The 27,114-nt window shown below is 43.2% G+C and overlaps 1 protein-coding gene across 1 annotated transcript in view; it reads left to right on the top strand.

Moving 5' to 3' along the window:
• Positions 1 to 27,114, top strand: part of msh5 (mutS homolog 5) — a 75,046-nt gene that overhangs the window by 46,218 nt on the left and 1,714 nt on the right. The window contains exons 17-23 of the mRNA XM_060898210.1: positions 2,596 to 2,782; positions 3,793 to 3,919; positions 13,332 to 13,481; positions 13,568 to 13,642; positions 13,742 to 13,888; positions 14,172 to 14,309; positions 21,835 to 21,908. Coding sequence (XP_060754193.1) covers positions 2,596 to 2,782; positions 3,793 to 3,919; positions 13,332 to 13,481; positions 13,568 to 13,642; positions 13,742 to 13,888; positions 14,172 to 14,309; positions 21,835 to 21,908 — 898 coding nt within the window. The remainder of the gene's footprint in view (positions 1 to 2,595; positions 2,783 to 3,792; positions 3,920 to 13,331; positions 13,482 to 13,567; positions 13,643 to 13,741; positions 13,889 to 14,171; positions 14,310 to 21,834; positions 21,909 to 27,114) is intronic.

The raw sequence follows: 27,114 nt of genomic DNA, 5'->3' as shown, positions 1-27,114 counted from the left end.
ATGACCGTTTGACCGGTGGTTGACCGAATCAACGTCAACCGGTTAATTTTTTTTTGGTTGTCAGTTAAAAAAAAAAAAATCAATCGTTTTGAAGCTGCCGATTTTGGAGCGGAGAACCTGGAATTCTGTGTTGTAAACGCTTGGGGCATGCCATGCGGTGTAAGGACGACAGCTGACAAATCAGAAACACCCATTCAGTCATGTCCCGCCCTCCCCGCCCCAGTTGAAGACAGCTGACAAATCAGAAACACCCATTCAGTCATGTCCCGCCCTCCCGCCCCAGTTGAACACAGCTGCCACTCGGCGAGAGAAAAGTGTAGACACAGGCTTTTTAGCTTACAAATTACTATTCTGTTTTTTTTTAAAATTATTATTAGAAGGCACATGGAGTTTAGTCCTGCCTTGGCCAGTGCATTCTGAAAGTATGTTTCGGTCTGTAGCCCACAATGCATGTTATTGCCGATCATATCTCTCCACACAAACTAAAGGTGCAGATGCCGACTTTTTCACGGCTGAATCATGCAGATCCGATTTTTTTTTTTTAGGGGGGGTGTTGGAGTATCTGAATAATTTCATCAGAGTAAATTCTGTATTAAAATTACTAAATAAGCAAATGCCGTTGAAATTATTCAGACACTCCAACGCCCCCCCCCCCCCCCCCCCAAAAAAAAAATCGGATCTGCACGATTCAGCCGTGAAAAAGGCGGCATCCGCCAAAAGGCGCGCCGTTTGCATCCCTGTTAAACTCATAGGTTAACCGACTTTAACCGGCTAATGAGGCTCGGTGGTCGGTCAAGATTTTTTTTAGTTTTCGCCATCCCTAGTCCAAAACGATAGTGAGGATTATTTCACCCTATATAGTGCACTCAAAGTATCCCACAGTGCATCACAAAAAGTAGTGTACAACCGATGGTCGCTAACCCTATTTAGGGAGTAGTGAATGAGTGAGCAATTTCGGACGCATGACTCCATGAAGACATTTTGAACAGGACTGCGTTCCTCTGAAAACAGAAACAAAGCTCCAGCTCTCTCTGCTCTTAATCTGTTCTGTTCTTTCAGGATTTATCGCTCATGTCGCTCCTTATTGAGGTTTTTTATGTTTGAGTTGTTTGAAACCAATCTGGGTTTTCTGTGTCGAATAAGGAAGCGGCTTCACCTGGAAGAAAATCAAACATTTCATGAAGGCGCTGATTCGAATGCGAGCAGAAAAAAATAAAACGAGATTCTTAAGCAAACTCTTCCATCCTCACTTCCGACTTTCTGTTTTTGTAAAATACATTTTAAATACAATCGTGAATTCCTCTGGAGTTTTCAGGCTGAGCTCCTCTCCTCGTATTCTTTACCCACTCATTTCCTCGTTGTTCTTGAAGCATTTGCTTCTATTTGTTAACATTTTTCTTGATAGCGGGGAGACGGTAATGCCGTTTATCTATTTCTCTGTTTGAAGAAGCAAAAACAGCGCAAAAATTAACCGTACTGAAGACAGATTAAGCTGCTTGAATGAAAGACGGTGTCTGTCTGACCTCAGCTGTAATTATCACGTGATGCCATGCACAAGGGGTCTATAAACAGTACGTGTACCATACTACAACAGCGGGGGGATATAAGATAACTTGCAAAGCAGGAAATGAAATCGAGACTAAGAAACCAGCCAAGACATAATGGCGGATACGTGGTGAGGGACGCTTTTAGGAACTGAAATAAAAGATCAAAAAGCCAAATTTTTGTGGTGCTTGTTCGTAATATATGCTCGTTCCAACTTGCCCGGTCAGGCGTGTTTCACTTGCCCCGGGCAATCGGGCAGTCCTTAATGTCGAGCCCTGCCTTCTTCACCACATCCATAAATAAAGCTCATCTTTGGTCTTCGTCTTTTCCTTCTACCTGGCAACTCCTTCTCCAGCATTCCATTCTTTCCCCAATATACCCTGGATCTCTCCTCTGTACGTGTCCAAACCATCTCAATCTCACCTCTCTCACTTTGTCTCCAAGCCACTCTACATATCCTGTCCCTCTAATATATTCGTTTCTAATCCTGTCCAGCTTTGTCACTCCTGATGAGAGAATTTTGCATGGGATTTTTTTTTTTCATGTCATAAAGATCTTTAGTGTCATTGCCTCCAAATTCTAGAACCTTTTACCACAAGCTCTTTGGCTTTGTTCTTCACTTTCCACCACCACTTTTACTCTTCTTCATCTCATCATCCTGGTTAAAGTGGGCCGTGATGATGGTGAGAAATCCTCCACAGATGATATGATGATAAACTCTGTGTTCTCCAGCTTCAGCTACGTCACTAAACTACTATTTAAGTTTGCTAAGATCTGCTTTTTTTTTTTTCCAACATGGAGTATCTCCAGACATTTTCAACACACCGGCACTCTGACTTCCTGTTTCAAAAGGAAATACATCGACATACAGAATCAAATCACGGCTTTCAAGCATTATGCTGTGTAGCTATAGATACAATATGTGATGTGATGTGATATGATTTACTTTTACTATACTTTTTAAAATAGCATGAATGATGTGATCCAGTATTATTTCTAAACTAGTTCAGATATTAGATGTTAAATTTTTTTTTTCATATCTTATTTGAGACATGGAGACGGCGGTGATGACTCAGCTCCAGGTTATGGTCCTGCAGCGCAGCAGCTGCCTCTATAAAATACTGTCGCTGTATGCCGAGCTGGACTGCCTCATGTCTCTGGCCCAGGCGTCTCAGGACTACGGTTACTGCTCACCGACGTACACCGAGCGCTGCACACTGAACCTGCAACACGCCCGGTACGCTGCTATACCTCAGAACTGGGAGAAGTGCAATGTGGTGTTCTACAGGGGTCTGGTTTAGGCTCTGTCTAGAAGATATATTTGTTATTTACCAGCTAGGAGGTCCGTATGGTGAAATACCGTGACCGAGGTCTTGAAAGTACTGAGCAAGGCCCTCTGAGCCGAGGTCAGTATTCAAGGCCGAGGTCACGGTATTTCACCATACGGACCGACCTTAAGCTGGTAAATAATATATTTATTTTTTTCTTTACCAGAAAAAACAGAAAACGAGAGCGCCCGAAAGGGAAAACCGAGCTGAGGCGCCATTTTGAATCCTCATTCACGGCTGTAATGCAAATGGCTTCCTCCTCGGTATACAAGTGCACTTCCATGGCAGGAAAAAAAAAATACATTTTGCCGCCTATGTAGTCCCCTATTTATACAAATAGGAGTCATTCAGGATTCAGCCATGTTTTTGCTCGGCGTTAGCAACAGTTACAGGTTTTTATCTTTCTCCTGAAATGTTTTCTTTTATTTCTTCTTCCTCAGGGTAGTAAAACTCGCTTTCGCTGTGAACGCTGTCGTTATCACTATCCATGCTGTAAAATTAATGCTATTCTCCTGAGAAAGGCTGGCAAACATTTATAAGATTTTTGATAATCTTATAAATAAATCTTATAAAAAAAGATAAATATTGACAAAAATTGCTACTGTGTTTGTTGTTGTGAACGAGCGAGTTGCCTGAGGTCCGTAACCGGGGTCCGTACCGTAGGATACGATCCCGCTCGCCAGCCAATCAGAGCACAGGATTTGATGAAAACCACACTGCGAAAAAAATAAATTGTATTAATGATACGTAATTATATTTATTATTTTGTTTCTCCTTTCGGCTATCTTACGATTCTACAGTACTTCTTTTTTTTTTTTAAAGGTGTCCTCTCCATTTTTTCTCACAGTAACACAATTCTTAGAAAACTTAACTCTGTCTTTTCTTTTGTTCTTTCATTCTTTCTTATTTTCTTACTTAGACATCCTCTGTTGGAGCTGTGTGCGTCCGTATTCGTATCAAATCCGTGCGTTTGCTCTGACACTGAGGGAAAAGTGAAAGTTATAACCGGACCAAATTCTTCTGGCAAGAGCATTTACCTAAAACAGGTAAGTACAACAACATCCGACACCAACCACCTGAGCGAGGCACATGGTCAAGATGCGAATGCTGTCGACCAAAAATGGCTTAAAATATAACAGGTGTAAAAATCATTTCATGAAATGAAAATGTGATGTCGAAGTATGAAAAGGAGTCAGACAAGTACTGTACTGTAGGTATTTGCTTCTGCCAGAAAGGACTGTGTGTACTGATGCTGTAAGTCTGTCCATGTCTTATTTTCAGGATAGGTTATTAGTTTTATCACAATAAGTAACACAAATCCCTACATCAGTTTACTAAAACTTTACGACCATGCCTGAGCTTATTTACAAACACTGCAGTGTTAAACACACGGTAGAGCGCTCGATTATAAAAGCATTTACCATCCTGAGTCTTCTTACAAAGTCAGCACTAAAGCCTAGATCACAACCGGACGTACGATTTTTTGGCCGTGCGATTTTTGGCGTTTCCCAAATCGCTGCATTTTTTTTAGACGCATGTTGGGCGTAAGTTTGTCTTGCAACCTGAAAAAAACGTAAGCGCACGTAGAGTTTGTTTGACATGACAAAGAACCTCTGCGGCCAGTCTACGGCTTGAAAATCAGCACGTCACACGCGCGCCCTCCGTGCGTTTCTTGTGTTTTTTGCACGTAGACCAGCCGTAGGAGCACGTACGGCCGGTTGTGACCGAGGCTTAAAGGAACAGTCCACCGTACTTCCATAATGAAATATGCTCTTATCTGAATTGAGACGAGCTGCTCCGTACCTCTCCGAGCTTTGCGCGACCTCCCAGTCAGTCAGACGCGCTGTCACTCCTGTTAGCAATGTAGCTAGGCTCAGTATGGCCAATGGTATTTTTTGGGGCTGTAGTTAGATGCGACCAAACTCTTCCGCGTTTTTCCTGTTTACATAGGTTTATATGACCAGTGATATGAAACAAGTTCAGTTACACAAATTGAAACGTGGCGATTTTCTATGCTATGGAAAGTCCACACTATAATGACAGGCGTACTAACACCTTCAGCGCATTGATACCTTCACTCGGAGTTGTACCATTTTTTTTAGACAGGGCGGACGGACCAGGGTATTCGCCCGCCTGGCCGTGCCCGACGAGGAGCGCTCTCGGCCGGCTTGGGAGGCAGACGGCAGCCCCTCCTGGAAGTGTGGTTTTACCATGGGCCTCATGCGGAAAAATGACAAAGTCCCAATTTTACCATGGGGCTCGAGTTGTACCATTTTTTTAGACAGGGCGGATGGACCAGGGCATTCACCCGCCTGGCCGTGCCCGAAGAGGAGTGACGGTATCAATGCGCTGCCGAAGCGCGCAGAAGGTGTTAGTACGCCTGTCATTATAGTGCGGACTTTCCATAGCATAGAAAATCACCACGTTTCAATTTGTGTAACTGAACTTGTTTCATATCACTGGTCATATAAACCTATGTAAACAGGAAAAACGCGGAAGAGTTTGGTCGCATCTAACTACAGCCCCAAAAAATACCATTGGCCATACTGAGCCTAGCTACATTGCTAACAGGAGTGACAGCACGTCTGACTGACTGGGAGGTCGCGCAAAGCTCGGAGAGGTACGGATCAGCTCGTCTCAATTCAGAGAAGAACATATTTCATTATGGAAGTACGGTGGACTGTTCCTTTAATATGAGTGTTGATAGACCACTGGAAAAGCTGACTGATGTCGGGATTGTGTTACTTATTGTGATAAAACTAATAACCTATCCTGAAAACAGTCTTACAGCATCAATACACACAGTCCTTTCTGGCAGAAGCAAATACCTACTTGTCTGACCCCTTTTTCATACTTCGACATCACTACATCACATTTTCATTTCATGAAATGATTTTTTTTTCACTTGTTCCACTCATTTTTACGACTTAAGAAGATGGAATCACGGACATGCTTTCACGCACGTGAATCGTAACACAATAGAGCAGTTTTCACCACTTCTACTAATCAACCAGTAGTCAAATAACATGGTGAAACTCGTGAAAAGCTTTACAACCGAAAAGTCGACAAGATCGCTAGCTTTTTAGCGGCAAATTGGGGGCGTGGCAATCCGCGCCATCCCTACATAGAGTGTACCGACTCCCTAATGAAATGAAATGTTTCAAAATGTAAAAAATACTATAAATAGTAATCAGTAAGCCATAATAAATGAAACATAGTCGATATTCGGTGTGAGACGACCCTTTACTTGAAAAAAAAAAAACAGTAGTCTGAGGTCCAGTGAGTGCAGTGTTATGCAGAAATGAGCTGTAGGTTTTACTGAGCATCTTATAGAACCAGCCGCAGTTCTTCTGGACACTTTGACTGTCACACTCGCGTTTTCATTTTGCACCAAAAATTTTCCAGTAGTCTTCGTTATGTTTTCTTTTTTAATCTGAAAAGTGCGCTCTTATGGATGGAATATGCTGCTCAGATACAAACTTTTTTTTTTTCTCTCTGTAACATTTAATTTTGTGCTGGGGGAAAAAACCCCAAAAACAAACAGAACTCGAAAATGTTTTTGTAACGTTTTGCCTCTAATGTAGAAATCTTAAAATATAAATCTATGATGACAAAGTTTGGATGAAAAAAAAATAGGGTGCGTAAACCTTTTGCACAGGAGGACTGTATATACCATAATTTGAAATAAAAAAGCAGATATAGGAGGAAGGAGGTGTCCCTTTTACCGGTAGCTGGAATTGCTGGTGAGTATTTTATTTATAATCCACCACTACTGGATATTTTATCTATACTATACACTCAGGGCTCTGAGACTTTTTCAACAGAATTTATGAATTAATTTAATTGATTTAATATTAAGAATAGCCGAACAAGCACTGTATTAATTCAAGGTATTAGAGCTTATTATTTTTTAACTTTTTAAAAAAAAATTACTAGTCAGTTACATTTAAAACTGTGATAACTATATATTAACCATAACAACATTAATACCAGTAATGCGATCATAAAAAAGCAGTACAGTCAGGATATACAGTACATCACTGAGCTCCCTTTGAGAGCTAGGACTGTACACTTTGCATCACTTATTATTCTGTCCACATTCACTGGATATGAACAATCGCACGCTCTGATTGGCTACTCAACTACTAGGATATCAGCTCATATACCGTGAGTAGAGAAAAACAAAATGGCGGCGCGTGTTGCTGAAGCAACCGAGGACGAAATAAAAACTACTCGAAAACAAAAACTCAAAAAAGACAAAATAAAAGCAGCAAAATATGGAATGAAAGTCTTTCATGGTAAGAACATATCTTTTTTTATTTTTCAAGAATTATTATTATTATGGGCGGCACGGTGGTGTAGTGGTTAGCGCTGTCGCCTCACAGCAAGAAGGTCCGGGTTCGAGCCCCATGGCCGGCGAGGGCCTTTCTGTGTGGAGTTTGCATGTTCTCCCCGTGTCCGCGTGGGTTTCCTCCAGGTGCTCCGGTTTCCCCCACAGTCCAAAGACATGCAGGTTAGGTTAACTGGTGACTCTAAATTGAGCGTAGGTGTGAATGTGAGTGTGAATGGTTGTCTGTGTCTATGTGTCAGCCCTGTGATGACCTGGCGACTTGTCCAGGGTGTACCCCGCCTTTCGCCCGTAGTCAGCTGGGATAGGCTCCAGCTTGCCTGCCTGCGAACACAAGTTCTGTTTCTTAAAATCCAGTGAATGTGGAGAGAATAAAACAGTTATTCCACTCAATCTCGTCGTACTGTACATGAATGAATGAACCCTTTATTGTCACTGTTACCAGTGAAATTGACCATCAACCTGTCCTTACAGAGGGGGAACAGGACAGGAAGACAGGGATAAAAGAAAAAGAAACACAGTAGTAACATGAGGAAAGATGAGGAAAAAAAAGAACACCCCCACACTATGCTCCTATCAGGAGTACAGTGTGGGAGCATTTAAAAACCTCTGCACAAGCACACAATAACACAAGTACACTTTAAAACACGGGACTTGAGGGGGGGAAGGAGGGGGCAATCAGGGGTAGGGGGGAAGGGGTAAAGGGGTAGGAGGGGAGGGGAGGAGGTAGAGGTAACCCAGCGCAAGCAAGCAGCCGTCTGCTCCTGCAGCCATGCAAGCGGCGCTGGTCACACACCCGCTTGTCACACTGGGGGTGAAAAACGGCGACCGCGGAAAATTGGGGAAGGAATGCGAAGAATGCGAGAGTGTCTCCCAGCAGTGACCTTCTGGGGGAAATGTTGTCCCAGCAACGGCCTTGATCGAGGCTGGTGCTGTTCAGGGAGCTGAATGTCGATAAGATAGAGATTGTTTGGTCTTTCGAACAGATGCAGTCTTTACACGTCCACACCACTCGTCCATATCTGCCCATTTCGTCCATATCTGTCCATTTCTGTTCAATTCAATTCCATTTGGTCTCCGAAATACTTATTCCTTGCAAAGCCGAAAGCGTCTCCAAGATGACAACCATGTTGTGGTTCAAGTTCTATAGCCCCAGTCTGAGTGCCGACAGCTTTGCCCACCGCTTTAATCATATCGGGCAGCTTTGTGGGGCTTTGAACAGCTGTCACCGTTGTCTGTTTTCCTCGATATACTAGGGCAATGCCTAATCCAATCAGCAAAAGTCTGGTAATCATGGTTCTGAATAGGTAGATATCTCCAATAATAGGTAGATATCTCCAATGGATTATATGTACATTGTACATGGATTATAGACAACTCGGTGCTACGCACCTCGTCGGATATCAGCTCATGTACGACTCGATTTCGTGGAATAACTGTTAAATGTCACTGTATCACCGTTTTTGCAGCATTGTGACACTTTTGTCACTTTACATTCACCTGGAAACTGTAGACACTCATGTTAATCCACTCAAACCATTATTACCATCCCAACACCAGAAATAACTGTCCATTTGATCATAATACACATGTAGATCATCATGTTGCTGTGAGGGAACGCGTATTCTGTTCTGCGACAGTAAAACATGACAGCTTGCAGTTTAGACAAAATAAAACATCACGACAGTTTACTGTAGGACTGGGCGATATAATCAGTTATTATATACACAGGACACGTTTTCCATGGAATAAAAACGTGTTCTATTGCCTTCTAGCGGATTTAATTAATTTGGTTTGATAGCATGCAATATTGTTAGCATATCGCTTATCCTACCTGTATTACGTCACTCTACCTAATGGAGAATGAGCGGTGAATATGGTTTACGATATTGCACGGTTGTCAAGACGACATGACATCACACATCGGAGACGTAAAACTTCCGTGCTAGCGAGCTACTAGGAGAATTTTTAAACAAACATGGCCGCCAGGTTTGCTTTGTTAAATATGTAAGATTTTGAGAGAATTTTGAAAGGTTGAACACCTGAAAGGAATGCGTATATACAACCCCGATTCCAAAAAAGTTGGGACAAAGTACAAATTGTAAATAAAAACGGAATGCAATAATTTACAAATCTCAAAATCTGATATTGTATTCACAATAGAACATAGACAACATATCAAATGTCGAAAGTGAGACATTTTGAAATTTCATGCCAAATATTGGCTCATTTGAAATTTCATGACAGCAGCACATCTCAAAAAAGTTGGGACAGGGGCAATAAGAGGCTGGAAAAGTTAAAGGTACAAAAAAGGAACAGCTGGAGGACCAAATTGCAACTCATTAGGTCAATTGGCAATAGGTCATTAACATGACTGGGTATAAAAAGAGCATCTTGGAGTGGCAGCGGCTCTCAGAAGTAAAGATGGGAAGAGGATCACCAATCCCCCTAATTCTGCGCCGACAAATAGTGGAGCAATATCAGAAAGGAGTTCAACAGTGTAAAATTGCAAAGAGTTTGAACATATCATCATCTACAGTGCATAATATCATCAAAAGATTCAGAGAATCTGGAAGAATCTCTGTGCGTAAGGGTCAAGGCCGGAAAACCATACTGGGTGCCCGTGACCTTCGGGCCCTTAGACAGCACTGCATCACATACAGGCATGCTTCTGTATTGGAAATCACAAAATGGGCTCAGGAATATTTCCAGAGAACATTATCTGTGAACACAATTCACCGTGCCATCCGCCGTTGCCAGCTAAAACTCTATAGTTCAAAGAAGAAGCCGTATCTAAACACGATCCAGAAGCGCAGACGTCTTCTCTGGGCCAAGGCTCATTTAAAATGGACTGTGGCAAAGTGGAAAACTGTTCTGTGGTCAGACGAATCAAAATGTGAAGTTCTTTATGGAAATCAGGGACGCCGTGTCATTCGGACTAAAGAGGAGAAGGACGACCCGAGTTGTTATCAGCGCTCAGTTCAGAAGCCTGCATCTCTGATGGTATGGGGTTGCATTAGTGCGTGTGGCATGGGCAGCTTACACATCTGGAAAGACACCATCAATGCTGAAAGGTATATCCAGGTTCTAGAGCAACATATGCTCCCATCCAGACGACGTCTCTTTCAGGGAAGACCTTGCATTTTCCAACATGACAATGCCAAACCACATACTGCATCAATTACAGCATCATGGCTGCGTAGAAGAAGGGTCCGGGTACTGAACTGGCCAGGCTGCAGTCCAGATCTTTCACCCATAGAAAACATTTGGCGCATCATAAAACGGAAGATACGACAAAAAAGACCTAAGACAGTTGAGCAACTAGAATCCTACATTAGACAAGAATGGGTTAACATTCCTATCCCTAAACTTGAGCAACTTGTCTCCTCAGTCCCCAGACGTTTACAGACTGTTGTAAAGAGAAAAGGGGATGTCTCACAGTGGTAAACATGGCCTTGTCCCAACTTTTTTGAGATGTGTTGTTGTCATGAAATTTAAAATCACCTAATTTTTCTCTTTAAATGATACATTTTCTCAGTTTAAACATTTGATATGTCATCTATGTTCTATTCTGAATAAAATATGGAATTTTGAAACTTCCGCATCATTGCATTCCGTTTTTATTTACAATTTGTACTTTGTCCCAACTTTTCTGGAATCGGGGTTGGAAAAAAAAAATACTAAAATTGTCAGACTTTTTTTTTGTGGTCTATCAGAGATATTCCATTCAGCGACTCATCTTCAACTCATTCAGTATCATGCTAGCGGATGGAATATATCTGATATACCATGAAAAAAAGCCAGACAATATTATTTAAATATCAACGATGATTTGATTGATTGGCACATGGCAGGATTCTGATATTTGACAGGAGATAATAATCACCCATGTTGTATAAGGGAAAATAATTAATCCCTTAAAACTAACTAAAGACCTCTGCTTCTTCTTCTTCTTCTTCTTCTTATTATTAATTGGCATTCTTGCATGGAAAATCACCGCGTGGGGAACATTTTATATGTTGATATAGTATTAAAAAAAAAAAGGCTCACACCCTGTCATACTGTAACCATCACAACATGACATTCACACACTAATCATGATGACTTCGTCCCTCCAGATCCGTAGGATACACCGATTCAGGATTACACATCATAATTATTTTTAGATATCACCCAGCCCTAGCTTGTTAGTGAGTGCAGCATGAAACCTCAGCCAAAACCCCCCCCCAAAAAATACAGTAAGTCTGAGTTTCTTTTGGAGGTACATTTCGATTTATTAGACGCTTGACGTGATGTTAAACAGGTCGCATTCTTCTTCTGCCATGAACAGTGGTGGGGCAACGTGACCAAAATGTGACCAGATCACGATACTCAAAGATATTTCAACAATACACAATATGTATTATGATATTTAGATTTCTCAGGATTACAGTAGTGTCATGCAGCATTATTATTACCTCCGCCAAGGAGGTTATGTTTTCGGTAGCGTTGGTTTGTTTGTTTGTTGGTTGGTTTGTCTGTTAGCAACATTACGGGAAAAGTAATGAACGGATTGCTCTGAAAATTTTTCCAGAGGTGTGACTGGGCACAAGTAACAATCCATTAAATTTTGGCGGTGATCCGGATCACCTTCTGGATCCCGGATTTTTTTAAAGGATTAATTTTTTCCCCATTGAAATGAATGGGCGCGCGACGCAAAAAACAGGTTTTTCCTTCTGTAGGCCAAACCGTAAGGTGTAAAGTCATGAAACTTGGTACACTGATAGAGGAGTGGACCCTGATCGATTTCATCAAGTTTCATGTTGGTGCATCTCACACTCTAGCGCCACCAACTGATCACAGTCTTACATGCGTTCATGCACGTAACTTTTGATCCATATGTCCGATTTTCATAAGTCTGGTGTAGTTGGAATCCTTGGAGCTAGACGATTCCAACGCACCCTATGACGTCATTCTCGGCCAGCCATTTTGAATTTTGTCCAAAGTGATGGTAGAGTGACCCTGGCCGCATGTTTTGTCCGATCATCACGAAACTTGGCACACATGATCTCTAGTCCATGCCTAATGAATGATATTCGTTTCGCTCTCATACGTCGAAGCGTTCGCCCGTGGCAGCCAATCAAATTCGATGGCGAAGCCACCAAACAGGAAGTGAGCTCATATCACGGAGATGCTTTGATGTATCAAGACCATGTTTAGTGGCATGACTTTGGACACCATCCAAACTACCCTCATCAAATATGGTGTCATTTGGCCACTAGGGGGCGCCACAATGAGCAAAAACGTGTTTTGGGTCATATCTCTTTACGGATTTAGAATTACATCTACATTTTCATGTTCGTGATGCTCTGGGATGTCCCTGTCAAGAACCTTGCCAGCGTGTCATCTCCATATGAGAATTTGCCTTGTGTCTTGGCCAAACTTTTGCGTGTTGACACAAAACTTGTCGTGTGGGCGTGCGGTTGCCTCTCTTGCCGGGTCGCCATGGCGGCGCACCTGAGCAAGCACACTTTCGCATTTTCTCCGGAAATGCATTCTAGTTATTATTATTACCTCCGCCAAGGAGGTTATGTTTTCGGTAGCGTTGGTTTGTTTGTTTGTTGGTTTGTCTGTTAGCAATATTACGGAAAAAGTAATGAACGGATTGCTCTGAAATTTTTTCCAGAGGTGTGACTGGGCACAAGTAACAATCCGTTAAATTTTGGCAGTGATCCGGATCACCTCCTGGATCCCGGATTTTTTTAAAGGATTCTTGGCGGAGGTCTGCGCTCTCCGAGTGCTTTTCTAGTTTTTCTTATTATTATGCTTTTATTTTTTGCTCCCTGATTTAAAAATTCAATGCAAGCTTTTTACATCAAATCAGCTGCTTCCAGTCAGTCTGTAATGATTTTTTAAAAAAAAACTACAATATCCACAGTAAGTGTATCGTGACATGATTTATCATGATATTGATATCGTATCACCCAGCCCGAGCCCAGAATAAGCTCTGCTGTCCGATGTTGAAATTTACACTAAAGATTAACTTGAAATAAAACGAAGCAGAGAGTTGGCACCTTCTCTAATGCATGTGGGGTTTTTTTCGTCCCCTAAATAATATCCGGTCGATGTAGGTGGGTCTGATTGTGTTCATGGCTCTGATTGGCTCTGACGTACCTGCCAAAGAGGCGGAGATCGGCTTGATAGACGGCATTTTCACACGCATGCAGAGTCGTGAGTCTGTGTCTGTGGGTTTGAGCACCTTCATGATCGATTTAAACCAGGTACAATTCTCAAATCTTTTACAAGTAATCAATTGCTAATAATTTGATTGATTTTGTAATGAATTGATAATCTTGTTCCTGTGTAGATGGCTCAGGCTTTGAACCACAGCACCGGGATGTCCCTTGTACTGGTGGATGAGTTTGGGAAAGGAACCAATACTGTGAGTGGAGAAATGTACAAAATATAATAAAAAGCAGGGTGAGAACAGAGAATAGTCATGTGTGTGTGTGTGTGTGTGTGTGTGTGTGTGTGTGTACAGGTGGATGGACTGTCCCTCTTAGCTGCGTGTCTGAATCACTGGTTAAACAGAGCTCCAGCTCAGTGTCCACTCGTTTTTCTAGCTACAAACTTCCACAGTGTCCTGCAGCTGGACCTCCTGCCTCAGTCTCCACTGCTCGCCCTGCTGGTGGGTATCAGTACTACATCTGACTTATCCTTCAGCATTCACTCTCAGTGTTTTCATCATTAAGTTCTATCAGGAGATGTTCGTTTTACGTTTATGGAAGGAGTCTCCATCTCCACTGTCAGGGAACGACTGTTTATTAAAGCTGTTGTAGCATAAATGAGAACAGGAAGTAATTTTTTAAAATAAATGAAAGTATGGTACTGTCACTGATTGTATTCCTGTCACAGCACAACACGGAGTGTATTATATCTTGCGTGTGTCGGTCGGTTATTTGTCCGGACAGACGTTAGAGACTGCGATGGACGGAGGGGAGTTGATCTTTCTCTACCAGCTGAAGGAAGGGATTTGTCAGTCCAGCTACGCTGCTAACATCGCCACACTTGCTGGCCTTCCACCTGCCCTGGTTCAGAGGGGACTGGAGGTGTGGGGATTTACCTTTCTGCACAAAACCAGTACACTCACCCTCACCGGCCACTTTAATAGGAACGTGTTCTTGATTTCTGAGATTCCTGTTCTTGGCTGCAGGAGTGGAACCAGATGTGTTGTATATTGACATGCTTTTCTGCTTACCACGGTTATAAAGGGTGATTATATGAGTTACAGTATCCTTCCTGGACATTTTCCTCTGACCTCTCTTATCAACAAGGTGTTTGCTTCCACCCACTCACTCACCCACTTACTCACTCACCCACCCCACCCACCCACTTATTCACCCACTCACCCCACGCACTCACCCACGCAGTGACCCACTCACTTACCCACTCACTGACCCACTCACTTACCCACTCACTCACCCACTCACTTACCCACACACTCACCCTCTCACTTACTCACCCACCCACTCACTCACTTACCCACTCACCCCACCCACTTACTCACCCACCCACTTACCCACTCACCGCACCCACTCACTCACCCACTTACTTACCCACCCACTCACTCACTCACTCACTCACTCACCCACCCCACCCACCCACTTATTCACCCACTCACTTACCCACTTACTCACCCACCCCACCCACCCACTCACTCACCCACTTACTCACTCACCCACCCCACCCACCCACTTATTCACCCACTCACCCCACGCACTCACCCACGCAGTGACCCACTCACTTACCCACTCACTGACCCACTCACTTACCCACTCACTCACCCACTCACTTACCCACTCACTCACCCACTCACTTACCCACACACTCACCCTCTCACTTACTCACCCACCCACTCACTCACTTACCCACTCACCCCACCCACTTACTCACCCACCCACTTATTCACCCACTCACTTACCCACTCACCGCACCCACTCACTCACCCACTTACTTACCCACCCACTCACTCACTCACTCACTCACTCACTCACTCACTCACCCCACCCACCCACTTATTCACCCACTCACTTACCCACTTACTCACCCACCCCACCCACCCACTCACTCACCCACTTACTCACCCACCCCACCCACCCACTCACTCACCCACTTACTCACCCACCCCACCCACCCACTCACTCACCCACTTACTCACCCACCCCACCCACCCACTCACTCACTCACTTACTCACCCACTCACTTACCCATTTACTCATCCACTCACTTACCAACCCACTCACGCACTCACTCACCCTCTCAGTTACCCACTCACTCACCCACTCACTTAGCCACTTACTCACCCACTCACTTACCCATTTACTCACCCACTCACTTACCCACTCACCTACTCACCCTCTCAGTTACCCACTCACTTACCCACTCCCTCACTCTCTCACTTACCCACTCACTCACTCACCCACTCACTTACTCACCCACCCACTCACTCACTTACCCACTCACCCCACCCACTCACTCACTTAGTTGTACTTACCCACCCACTTGCTCACTCACTCACCCACCCCACCCACCCACTTATTCACCCACTCACTCACCCACTTACTCACCCACTCACTTACCCACCCACTCACTCACTCACTCACTCACTCACTCACCCACTCACTCACCCCCTCACTCACCCACTCACTTACCCACTCACTCACCCACTCACTTACCCATTTACTCATCCACTTACTCACCCACTCACTTACCCACTCACCTACTCACCCACTCACTCACCCACTCACTCACCCACCCACCCACTCAGTTACCCACTTACTCACCCACCCCACCCACCCACTCACTCACCCATTTACTCACCCACTCACTTACCCACTCACTCACCCTCTCAGTTACCCACTCACTCACCCTCTTAGTTATCCACTCACTCACCCTCTCAGTTATACACTCACCCTCTGTCACCCACTCACCCTCTCAGTCACCCACTCACTCACCCTCTGTCACCCACTCACTTACCCACCCACTCATTTATTCACATACTCACCCACTCATTTACCCACTTACTCACCCACTCACTTACCCACCCACTTACCCACTTACTCACTTACCCACTTACTCACTGACCCACTCACTCACTCACCCACCCACCCACTCACTCACCCACCCACCCACCCACTCACTTACCCACTTACTCACCCACCCACTCACTCACCCACCCACTCACTCACCCATTTACTCACCCACTCACTCACCCTCTCAGTTACCCACTCACTCACCCTCTTAGTTATCCACTCACTCACCCTCTCAGTCACCCACTCATTCACCCTCTCAGTCACCCACTCATTCACCCTCTCAGTCACCCACTCACTCACCCTCTGTCACCCACTCACTTACCCACCCACTCATTTATTCACATACTCACCCACTCACTTACTCACGCACTCACTGACCCACTCACCCACTCATTCACTCACCCACCCACTTACTCACCCACCCACTTACTCACCCACTCACTCACTCACCCACTCACTCACCCACCCACTACTCACCCACCCCACCCACTCACTCAGTCACCCACCCACTCACTCAGTCACCCACCCACTCACTCACTCACCCACCCACCCACTCACCCACCCCACTCACTCACCCACCCACAGGGGGATTATGCCGTGGCAATGTCTGTTTGTCTGTCCCGGGAAGGGTGCTCACCTTCTGAAATCATCTCCTCTCACAATTTTTGAAGGAATTTCACCAAACCTGGTAAAAGGCTTTGTTATATGTCGGTAATACACAGATTGTAATCTCGTTAAATTGGGTCACATTTTCCCAGAGTTCCAGCCCTTGATTAACAAAATTATACTTTGACAATTTCATGAAGGTGTGCTCGCCTTCTGACATCAACTCCTCTCACAATTTTTGGACGAATTTCTCGAAGTTTGGCAAAAGACCTTGTTATATGACGGTAATACGCAGATTGCGATTTAATTTCGTTTGTGAAAATTTTCCCAGAGTTTTGACCCTTGATTAAATAACTTGTACTTTGACAATTTCATGAGGGCGTACGTTCTTCTGAAATCAACTCCTCTCACAATTTGTGGAGGAATTTCACCAAACTTGGCAAAAGGCTTTGTTATATGACAGTTATACGCAGATTGAAATTTCGTTCAATTCAGTTGCATTTTACCAGAATTATGGCTGAGTTGCCAGCGGGGGATATTGTGCTCTCAGAGCGCTCTTGTTTGTTTTTTCACACCATTCTGTGTAAACTCTAGACACTGTTGTGTGTGAAAACCCCAGGAGATCAGCAGTTTCTGAAACACTCAAACCAGTCCATCTGGCTCAAACCAACACCCACAGTGCCACAGTGAAAGAAAGTCACACTTTGAGATCACATAAACATAAAGTACCTTAGGGTGAGGTTTAGGCTTAGGATTTGGGAAGACTTTGTATTTTAAACTGCTTGATGATGTAATAAGCGTGGACTCATAAATAACTTTTATTTATATTTATATATATATATATATATATATATATATATATATATATATATATATATATATATATAAATATATATAAATCACAGGGCGGCATGGTGGTATAGTGGTTAGCACTGTCACCTCACAGCAAGAAGGTTCTGGGTTCAAGCCCAGGGCCTTTCTGTGTGGAGTTTGCATGTTCTCCCCGTGTCTGTGTGGGTTTCCTCCGGGTGCTCTGGTTTCCCCAACAGTCCAAAGACATGCGGTGAGGTTAACATGGGGCAGCCATGGCCTGAGGTTGGGCTGAAGTGCCCTTGAGCAATGGCACCTAACCCACAACTGCTCCCTGGGCACTGTAGCATAGCTGCCCACTGCTCTGGGTATGTGTGTGTGATCATTGCTCGCTCTGGGTATGTGTGTGTGATCATTGCTCACTTGTGTGTGTGTGTGTGTGTGTGTGTGTGTGTGTGTGTCTTCACTGCTTCAGATGGGTTAACCCTTTGATGCAAAGCATATGCACCCCCCTTCTAATGCACAACATGGGTCAAAAATGACCCGCATTCATTTTCCAGGTTATTTCATGCTGACTGAGTTTTTCTTTGCTCTATCTTTTGAAATCAATTTATTTTATGATTGAATATTCCAAGTATTCTTTAAATATCTTGTTTTTAATTACCACAAATCATTAATTTAATTTCTTCTTTCCTACTTTATGAACAAAAATACTTTTTATATTACTACACATGGGTCATCCAAGTGTGATTTAAAATTAAATGTCTTAATACTATAATAATAATAATTTGTTTCAAGTAATTACTTTAGCAGTGATTGGGGCCAGTTATTTATTTATTAACTATGTAGTTAGCTAAGCCAACTACAATAAAATTAGCTAACTAAAGTAGAATATGTCAACAGCTCGGTAGCTAAGAGTAATTACTTGTAACTTTCTGACAAGTAATCTACTCACTCTCAAGGGAACCTAAACATCATCAATATTTTTCTAGAACAATTGAAAAACATTACTTGCATGTATGAGATGGGCAAAGGGCGCTGTGCTGAGCTGTGAAATGTCTGACACAAGCACAATTCACAGTTCCCACCAAACGCTGGAGTAAATGCATGCGGGTTGGTTCTGACCCATGTGTGTAAACTTGATGTAGAATTACAAAAGCTGTGCTTGTTCATAACTTAAGAAAGGAAAAATAAAAATGATGATTTGTGCTAAACAAAAACAAGATATTGACTGCTGTAGGTGCAATGGGGTAATTGAGTGATCAATCTCATTAAATCTGAAGGTTAATAATTAAAATTGAATCAGTCTCATTTGAATCATACCACTGAATCATTCTCATTGAATCAGTCTCATTGAATCATTTTCATTGAATCATACCATTGAATCAGTCTCATATTATCATTAAATCACTCATGGAATCAGTCTCATTGGATCAGTCTCATTAATTAATACCATTAATTTTGGTGCTTAATAATAAATGACCAAACAACTAAATTATGGTATATTCCAAATTATTATGGTCACTTACCATATTACATAACTTATATGCACCTTTGAATTCTTTGAGATTGTGTGACTTCAGAAGTATTGGAACAATAAATAAAACACAGTTTCAATAATAAATGAATTTATTATAACAAAGATAAAAATTAATAATAGCAGTTGGAATATATACAAATATGATATATACTTGATGAGCGTGTGTGTGTTAAAAAGAAATTAAACATGAAACATGTAGTGTGTGTGTGTGGGAGTTGACCACGTGTTTCTAAGTAAAAACAAGGGAATCAGCTTTGGTTGCTAAGACAAAAGAATTAGCTTTGTATTGCTAGCTAAGGAGGGTGTGTCACCACGTGGGGTTTGAGAACAAAGGATTTAGCTCTGGTTGCTAGCTAAGATGTGTTGGCCACGTGTGGAGACACAGATTAGCCTTGTGTCGCTAGCTAAGACAAAGGGATGCTAGCTAGCTTGTGTTTGTGTGTGAAAGGCCTGGTGACCACGTGGTAAGGCCTATGGCCTAGCAAAAGAAAGGCTAGCGTGGGATGCTAACTGAGGTGTGTTTGACCACGTGGAGACACAGATTAGCCTTGTGTCGCTAGCTAAGACAAAGGAATGCTAGCTAAGATGTGGGGGAGGATGACCACATGTTGGAGACGAAAGATTAGCTCTGTGTAGCTAACTCCACGTGGTGGAGGCCTTGTGATCCCTTGAGACAATACAATTAGCCCTGGATGCTAATGGGACAAAAGAATTAGCCGTAGGCTAATTTCACTAGCTTATAACAGTAGTACATTCACTGAAATCTTGATAAGGTCAAAAGATGTGTAAGAATGAAATTAAAATGTTAGAAAGGGAAAAGAGGAAAGCATGCAAAACTTATCTATTAAACAAAACTGAGAGATCAAAACAATAATTAATTCAACACGCTGAGTGTTTACAGTGTACACATTTAAACTGTTCCTGAGTTTAAATCCACACTTCTTCATAAAAGCTAATTCCTAAGACTAGTTTTTATGCCCAAAATTGCCAGTCTTACTCAGTATTTTGCCTCTACGCAAAATTATGAAGAGATGTTCCGAGACATTTGGAGTTTCACCATTGTGAAGCACGTGAGTCGCTCCGTGAACCGCAGAGAGTTTCTCGGTCCGACGCGTGGTCGCTCGTGATGAAAGAAAGTCTCTGATCAAACAATGTGCACAGAGAATTAGGAGGAATTCTGGTCGCTCCTAACTTTTTATTAAAACTGTTTGGGCTACAGTCGTACGTACTGATAATGAATAAAAAAAAACGGTTGTAACTCATCTGAGTTAGATCGTGCGATTTTGGATTTTTACCATGGCCAAAGGTAAACAATGAAATCGCGTTAAATCGTGGATCTTGCAAGAAAGAAAAGAAAAGACGTCTTTATCTGGTTTTCTGGTGGAGCAAATCTCTTTGTGTCTGCAGACCGCTGGTCCAGACGGAAAGAGAGAGAAAAGTCCTCCTTGTGTCCGTGTTGAATTCTCGGCGCCAAAAGAGACCGAGTTGGAAGTTTCCGGGTTACGTATTTTTTCATGGAGGATGTGACGTTGGTGATCCCGCCCCGGCGTGACGTAGGTCAACGCGGAAGCTGGTGATGGGAGTTGTAGTCCTTAAAGGGACTGTGTTGTAGTTTTTAGACGGACTGTGTTACCTACACTGCATATTTGGAAAAGTAAATGACAAAGTGAATTTATTTCAAAAGTATATCATAAAAACGCTCAGCTGTACATGAAATAACCTGGAAAATGAATGCAGGCCGTTTTTGACCCATGTTGTGCATTAGAAGGGTAGTGATACAAAAAGGGTTTTTATTCAAAAAGTAAGAAAGGAAAAAATAAAATAAGGATGTATGATGATCAAAAACAAGTTAATTGAGGAATACCTTGAATACTGAATGATGGAATTAATTTATTGCAAAGATATAGAAGATAAAAACTCAGCCGGGTCACTTTTGACCCATGTTTTGCATCAAAGGGTTAAAAGTACATGTGACAAATGCTTCTTGGCTTCTCTTTCCATTGCAGTCGTCACTGGGCCAGTGATTTAAGGTGCTGGGTTAAGAATCAGAAGCTTTTGAGTTCGAATCCTAGTTATGTATGAAGAAAGATTATGTTAATTAGGTACACAGACAGTCAAGAGGAAATACTTAGTAGGTGTATACAGAGCGGAGGTGGATGGAAGAAAGAGAGCCAAAATAAGTGATGGAAAATCCCTTTTAAGAACCTTAGATAATCCAAAATTTTACCTAGGTTATTCTGAACTAGGTTAAAAATTTTCACCCAGAAAAATAAATAAATAACCTAGGTTGGAATTTCTTGACCTGCATGTTTTTATACATTGTGCTGCTGTCAGGGGATTGGCTGATTAGAGAACCGCATAAAACAGCAGGGGGGTGGACGGGGTTTCCTAATAAAGTGGCTGGTGAGTGTAATTCCTCGATGGTTGGTTATAATAGTCCACTCGGTCAATCACAGGTCAACATTTAAGGAACAAATAATTTTGCTGGACTTGAACATGAGCTTATCATGAACATGCTAGTATCAAGAGAAAACGAGTTTAACTGCCATATCCTATAAATCTAATAAACATTTCTACTCTACGCAGGTATCAGATTTGTACAGAACAGGGAGGACCATCCAAAGGGTAGACCAGCCCTCCAGCACAGAACTCATGACCAGGTTAGACAGACTGACCTACAGGACTCACTGTGACTACATTCAGAAAGTCTTGCACTGAGATTTAGAATTGTTTTCCCCCTCTCAGTGTTCATAGATCCACGCTATATGGCTGAAAGCTTCTGTATGCCTCACCATTCCGTTCCAGATTTATTTCTCCTTTATTGTTATACGGTAATAAGCTCCACTCTTCTGAGAAGGCGTCCTAATAGATTTTAGGGCGTGGCTGTGGGGCTTTGTGATCATTCAGCTACAAGAGAATTGAGGTTTTTCACCTGATGTCACAGGGTCACGTGACGCCCCGGTGTCCGCCATTTTGAAGGTCAAGCTGCATACTAACGCTGCAGACAGAGAGGGAGAACCAGCTTGAAAAAAAAACGTGTTACAGACACCGGATCCAGTGTAAATAGCTGCCGGAGTGCACTCCGGCTTGCTCCCCCTCAAATTAAGCAGCGCGCTCCGGCTTGCTCCCCCTCAAATTAAGCAGCGCGCTCCGGCTTGCTCCCCCTCAAATTAAGCAGCGCGCTCCGGCTTGCTCCCGGAGTGCTCCGGCCGAGGTTCCGGAGTGCGCTCCGGCTTGCTCCCCCTCAAATTAAGCAGCGCGCTCCGGCTTGCTCCCCCTCAAATTAAGCAGCGCGCTCCGGCTTGCTCCCCTTCAAATTAAGCAGCACGCTCCGGCTTGCTCCCCCTCAAATTAAGCAGCGCGCTCCGGCTTGCTCCCAGAGTGCTCCGGCCGAGGTTCCGGAGTGCGCTCCGGCTTGCTCCCCCTCAAATTAAGCAGTGCGCTCCGGCTTGCTCCCCCTCAAATTAAGCAGCGCGCTCCGGCTTGCTCCCCCTCAAATTAAGCAGCACGCTCCGGCTTGCTCCCGGAGTGCTCCGGCCGAGGTTCCGGAGTGCGCTCCGGCTTGCTCCCCCTCAAATTAAGCAGCGCGCTCCGGCTTGCTCCCCCTCAAATTAAGCAGTGCGCTCCGGCTTGCTCCCCTTCAAATTAAGCAGCGCGCTCCGGCTTGCTCCCCCTCAAATTAAGCAGCGCGCTCCGGCTTGCTCCCGGAGTGCTCCGGCCGAGGTTCCGGAGTGCGCTCCGGCTTGCTCCCCCTCAAATTAAGCAGCGCTGTCCGGCTTGCTCCCGGAGCAAGCCGGAGCGCGCTGCTTAATTTGAGGGGGAGCAAGCCGGAGTGCGCTCCGGCAGCTATTTACACTGGATCCGGTGTAAATAGCTGCTGGATCATAATTACAGTAAACTAGTAAATACAGTAAAGGAAAAACTTGAGACTGAAAGGTTTTAACAGTCATCCAAATGACTGAACGTAAACATTGCTACAGTAACATACCAGCTACTATGTTGTTGACATTAGCTAGTGCTAACAGCTAGCTGCTAGTACACTGCTACAACACAGACACCGACCCTAATAATACAGTTCTTGGTCATTGCCTGGTAACAGCAAATTTATAACGGGCCATGTCTCAACAGACTAAGAAGTTATTTCAATGACATTTAATAACATTTTGTTTATCCTGAGGACCGAAAGTAAATGAAAATGTGAACAAACCTTAGCTGTAATAAGATGGCGACCACCGGCTCCAGGGACGACCCGCTGATGTAGGCATGTTACCCAGCCTGACACAAAATATTTGTAGGCATCCAAACTCTTATACGCTTTCAGATCAATACCTGTGTATGGCGATGGGTTTTTAACGACATAGGTATACAGATCATGTGGGCCGAAGTCAGGTAAAGACGAGGGCTTCGTGTACTTCCGTACGTCAGTGAACAATCCTGGTGGAAGCAGGTAAACGTCGTTCTCTAAGCCTGCTAACCTCAATTTTTGCAAATACCTCTCCCTCTGCTCGCTCTGTAAATGCCCTACGTCGCTGGATAGTGAAGGTGTTTTCTGCATATCGCTCTTTTTCTTTTATGTTTTTCGTTTGTCGCCTTCCTCGCATTCAAACCGATTCGAGCCGTGACGTCCAAAATGGCAGCCTCACATGACTTGGTCATGTGGGTGAAAAACCCCAATTACTGAGATCAGGCACCGATCACTGGGGTGCAGTCGGTGCTCCGGTTCTTCCCAAAGCTGTTTAATTGGGTTGAGGTCCACTTGAGAGCTCTGTGCACTCAGGACACTCACACACCATTGAAATTGTAAAGCTGCAGCATACAAAGGCATTCTAGTGTACAGTCGCGTGATTAAGACTCTCTGGCACCCGTTTGGGGAAGAACCACATGTTAGTGTGATAATCAGGTGTCCACTAACTTTTGGACCACATATTGTGTGTTTGATTTTGTGCAGGAGATGCACTCACTGGCCACGTGGTGTTGATTCCTGTTCTTAGTTGCAGAAGTGGAACCCAGTGTGTTCTGCTGTTGCATGCTGAGATGCTTTTCTGTTCACCACGGTTGTAAAGAGTGATAAAAGGAGTGTTCACACGGCAACTTTTACTCCGGTGTAGCACCGGGGCTGCCCCGGTAGAGCGTTCACACGGTACAAAGTTATACCGGTGTGGCCCCTGAAAGCTGCTTAAACTGGTGCAAATTTAACCCTGCTCGGGAGGTGGTTTAAGAAATTTACTCCGGAGTAAATGCTAGTTTGCGGGGCAGCACCGATATAAAATGGGACGTCTGAACGCTATAGGGGTAGACTCGCTACGCGTGAGGAGAGCTGATTACATGCGGGCATTGCATAATTTGCATCCTGGTATTTTGCGCTTCCAAAATGGCGAATATCAACAACAACAGAACTGCGTGTCTTCCATTGTTGCCAGATTGGGCGGTTTTAAGTGCATTTTGGCGGATTTGAACATATTTTGGGCTGGAAACCGTCAGCAGTATCTGTTTTCCCGGCGCTTGGTGATGCCATGACAACCGGGAAAAGGAAGTACATTTTCACGCATGCGCCTATTTCATTTCCGCATTATTACTATCGTATAGCACGGTCGCAAAAACTGCCGTGTGAACGCAAGTGGGGCTGCACCGGTGCTAACACGCTTCTCTCTAGTAAGCAGGTTTGTGACGTGTGAACGCTCCACAAAATTTACACCGGTGTAAGATATATCGCAACAAAATACATCGGTGCAGCATCGATGCAAATATGTGCCGTGTGAACACCACTTATATGAGTTACGATATCCTTCCTGTCCGTTTTCCTCCGACCCTCTTTTATCAACAAGGCGTTTGTTCACTTTCCACCCACAGAACTGTCGCTCACTTAACTCAAAAAATGTTTTTTGTTTTCCGCACCATTCTGTGTAAACTCTAGAGACTGCTGTGTGTGAAAACCCCAGGAGGAGATCAGCAGGTTGTGAAACACTCAAACCAAAAATACTCATCTGGCTCAAACCGACACCCATACCGCAGTGAAAGAAAGAAAGTCACACTTCACTGTGAGATCACGATTTTCCTGTTCTGATGTTTGAACATTGTGAACATGAACTGAAGCTCTTGATTCGTATCTGCTTAGCTGTGTCCGAAATCACTCGTTCACTACTCTCTACTCACTATATAGAGGAATATATAATGAGCTCATTGGTAAAATGAAAAAACACTTGTCGGCCACGACTCTGCCGCGTCATTACTGTCGCACAATTAAAACGTGCCGGATCAGTCGGCTGGTGGGTTTTCGTTCAAAATAATAAATACATGTATGTACAGTATTTTTGTGATAAATCCATATTATCCTGCACGTACAGTGTTTCCCACATTAATCAATACAAAGTCCCGGCATCTTTCAATTCTTTTACACTGCAAAAAATTGAAAACTGAATTTGAGGAAAAAAATGACAACACTAGTGAAATGATTTTGCTGCATGGACAGATCATTTTACTCGATAAGACATCTTAGAATAAGTTGGTTGCAATCTAGAACTAGGTTTAATAATCTCAGAACTGGTGTCTTGTATTCTTCTAATAGGAAATGCGAGATCGTTTCAACTATTTTCAAGATATTTTCACTTGCTAAGATATTTTTTGCAGTGTAAAAGAGAACTGAAGTCAGTTTTAAACTTGCTTTATTTCTTAATTAACGTGTTATTCAACTACGTTTTCGGTTTTAGTAACCTTATATCGTGACTGTGATCACAATTAAATATTATACTTATCGGCCTATTTGGTTTTTAGCCGTGTTGAATTTAGTTCGTTTGGTCCACGGCAGGCGTCGCTTATCCACGCGATCTTCACGAGACTTGTGCGAGACTTCGAAACGTGAAGTGTCAGCCAGGTGTCAGCGCCGCCATTTTGAAAACTGTTTTCCAAACGAAGTATTGCACAAAAATAAGTTTAAATGATGATTACTGCCAACTTTTTTCAAACTTTCCTGATTGCAATCAAAAACAAAACTTCCGGCTTGATTACGTCAGCATTCGAAAGAGGGCGCGCGTGGCTTTTGACAACGTCGGCAGATGTCTGTCACTTTGATTTCCGCTGTACGTTTTACTCCCGTCCTACGATGTCTCGCACAGGTCTCAACGCATCTCGTTTACAGCCATCGCTTTGACATACGGACTGATATATTACAGAGCGTATTTCAAACACTCAGAACTTGCTATAGCAGCGACAAAATAGCGATCAAACATGCATTTCGATATTTAATAAAATGAGAGAAATAGAATTTTGATGATAAAAATTTGCCTTCAGTTCTCCTTTAAATCACGGCTGAATACTTTCTTCTTTGCTGCTGCCTTTTATTCAATCAAATTTGAGGCTTTTATTCTTGTATTTTATCTGTCTTATTCTAGTTTAGCTTATTTTCTATCCTCTTACTATTTTTAATTGTACTTGAATGTCTTTTATAATGTGTTTCTTCCTCCGTCCATTCACCCTGACACATTACAATGTTATTGCCATTTTCACGCCGCAGTTTATAAATTTGTCTCATGCCGGTTGCCATCAGGAAAAACAAACTACTGCTGTACTCAATCTAAAGTCCTTAACGCTCCTTATGAAACAGCTTCTACAACTCTGTGAAAATGCGCGACTGCAGTGCATGATGGTATATATTGCTTGGTTAGTGCCCATCGGTTGTACCCTACTTTTCATGATGCATTGTGGGATACTGTGAACCCACTATATAGGGTGTAATAATTCTCACTATACTAGTGCATCTCAAAAAATTAGAATACCATGAAAAAGTTCCTTTTTTTCATAATTTAATTCCAAAAGGTAAACTTTCATATATTCTATATTCATTACATGTAAAGTGAAATATTTAAAGCC

Source organism: Neoarius graeffei, chromosome 17 (genome assembly GCF_027579695.1).
Source record: "Neoarius graeffei isolate fNeoGra1 chromosome 17, fNeoGra1.pri, whole genome shotgun sequence".
NCBI classification, from domain to species: domain Eukaryota; kingdom Metazoa; phylum Chordata; class Actinopteri; order Siluriformes; family Ariidae; genus Neoarius; species Neoarius graeffei.
Note: the sequence above shows the minus strand (reverse complement) of the source record. Positions and strands in the feature narration are given on the sequence as shown.